This window comes from Siphateles boraxobius, unplaced genomic scaffold, assembly GCF_051911475.1.
Source record: "Siphateles boraxobius isolate OS27281-9 unplaced genomic scaffold, OSU_SipBor_1 28, whole genome shotgun sequence".
NCBI classification, from domain to species: Eukaryota; Metazoa; Chordata; class Actinopteri; order Cypriniformes; family Leuciscidae; genus Siphateles; species Siphateles boraxobius.
The window spans coordinates 10,001-12,500 of NW_027508897.1; the positions used below are offsets into that span (position 1 = coordinate 10,001).

At 40.3% G+C, this 2,500-nt stretch overlaps 1 protein-coding gene across 1 annotated transcript in view; it reads left to right on the forward strand.

The window, feature by feature from the left end:
- Window positions 1–2,500, forward strand: part of ryr2a (ryanodine receptor 2a (cardiac)) — a 158,606-nt gene that overhangs the window by 1,616 nt on the left and 154,490 nt on the right. The window contains exons 2-4 of the mRNA XM_077245689.1: window positions 1,318–1,392; window positions 1,488–1,566; window positions 2,258–2,370. Coding sequence (XP_077101804.1) covers window positions 1,390–1,392; window positions 1,488–1,566; window positions 2,258–2,370 — 195 coding nt within the window. The 5' untranslated portion in view covers window positions 1,318–1,389. The remainder of the gene's footprint in view (window positions 1–1,317; window positions 1,393–1,487; window positions 1,567–2,257; window positions 2,371–2,500) is intronic.

Sequence of the window (2,500 nt, forward strand, 5' to 3'; positions counted from 1 at the left end):
CTCAGCTGAAGAACGACAGTCACGCGTATTTGAACATCATGAAGGTGTTTCTCATGTTCACATGAACCGTCCTTTAACAGTTCTTCCTCAGTGTGCTTGTCTTGTTTTCCAGTACAAATATCTAAACATTCTTCAATCAAGATACATTTCCATCTCCTGCAATATTTAATGATTGAAGAACGTTTCTCTGATTATAGTGTTCGCTTGCTTTCTTCTTCCTCATTTAGATTTGTGTTTGAGAGCTTCATTTGATCAGGAAAGTGTTCGATCATGTGACTGACACTGAACTCTGAGTGCTGTTTTCAGCACAGTATGCAGTGTGTAACGCTTCAAACAGTAGTGTGTTACACTGTCACATGACCTCATCAAGGAGTTACATCAGTTACCTGCAGATAGAAAGCATTTTCGAATCAATTAAGACAGCTGATATGACTTCCTGTTTATCAGGCACGTTGCATTGTGGGATAGAGTATTGGATGTTATAGTTCATACTGCAAACTCCTGTGTTAGTGTGTTATCGACCTGAGCATCATCCTGCTGTAGATTCATGATCCAAATGGGTTTTTATGTGTCATTAACTATGCCTTTTTTTCTTCTTATGGGCCACAGAAATTCATGATGAAGGTAGGAGTCCGTGTGTGTGTGTGTGTGTGCGTCCCTGTTGTTGTTGTGCGTCCTGTCATCACAGTCATGTGATGTAGTGTAATGTAGCTGTACTGTGAGCTAATTCCAGTGAGACGAGAGCGAGCACTGAAGTGAGTTTAATGAGAAAATAAAGGTCCTGTTCTTCCTGTCCTGAAGCATTACTGCAGCCATTACCTGACACACACACACACACACACACACACACACACTCAATCACACGCACACACACAGGAAGTGCTGATTCCCAGGAACATCAGCCCTCACCATGGAAAAACACTCTGATGTGTCGGGATTCTTTGTTCTCTTATGGCATGTAAATTGCAATTTGTGTCCTTTTACTGTATACAATTGTGTTAAAATGATTTTTATAAATATCCATTTAAATAAAGTTTATATAAATGTTATAATTAGATAAAAAATATTTTTGTGTGTAAATTAGTGCATGTATGTGTGTTTAGAGTTGTTTTGTGATTCTGCTGTGAATCAGTGAAGTGTCGTATTGATTATGAATCACATTCACTGAACAGTCATGAGTTTGTATCAGTGATCAATGATGTGTGTGTGTGTGTGTGTGTGTGTGTGTGTGTGTGTGTGTGTGTGTGTGTGTGTGTGTGTGTGTGTGTGTGTGTGTGTGTGTGTGTGTGTGTGTGTGTGTGTGTGTGTGTGTTTCAGACGGCGCAGGGCGGAGGTCACCGGACGCTGCTCTACGGTCACGCGGTCTTACTGAGACACTCCTACAGTGGGATGGTGTGTGTTACTACTCTGATGACACGTCACACGTCTGTGTGTGTCTGTGTGTGTTTGTGTGTGAGGTTCATGTGTTGATGTGTTTCTCTCTCCAGTATCTGTGCTGTCTGTCTACGGCTCACTCGTCCACTGACAAACTGGCTTTTGATGTGGGGCTTCAGGAAGACACAACAGGTGATGTCACTTCCTGTTTACAGAAGTCCTTTTTCTCAGGAACATATGCTGGTCTTATTTAAACACAAAATCAGGAGAAAGGAATAAAAACAATGAGAATTGTTCTCAGGACCATTAGGAGTTGTTGTTGCAGTGTAACATTATATTTATTATCATTAATGATTCTGTCAGACTGAAGGGAATCATGGGAATGATAAACAGACCCAAGAGTTAAAACAGAACACAGAGAGTTTGAGGGTTAAAACCCTGGAATTAATTGGCTTTAGAACAATTTTCAATCAGAAATTGTGAGTACATTTCACAAAATTACAAATACATGGCAAGTAACACATTGAATCAAATGTGAAATTTTGAACTAGAAAGACTAAAATAGTATTTTCTTGTAAAACGAACTTCAAACATTATGGGAACGTTATTTTTGAATGTTCTCTGAACGTTCTGGAACAAGTAGTAACATAATAGTGACAAAACGTCAGATGAACGTCCAACTAAAACGTTCCATGAATGATGTATTGCTAATGTTTGAGAACATTATTAAAGACCAGATAACTTTGAACAAACATTCTATTAATGTTACTGGAAGAACGTTTGTTCCTAACTCTGAGAGAACGTTCTGAGTTCCTCGTGCTCTCTAACTCATGGTGTGACGGCTATAAAGGGTGTTTATAGATTTATAATGACGCGTGTGCAGGTGAGGCGTGCTGGTGGACCATCCACCCGGCGTCCAAGCAGAGGTCAGAGGGCGAGAAGGTGCGCGTGGGGGACGATCTCATCCTGGTCAGCGTATCGTCTGAACGTTACCTGGTGAGCTTAAACACACTCAAACCCTGATGTGTCTGATGATTTATTTAGCACACACTTTTATCCAAAGTGACTATCAGATGAGGAATACAATAAGTGTTCATCTTAAAGGTGCAGTGTGTGATCTTTAGCG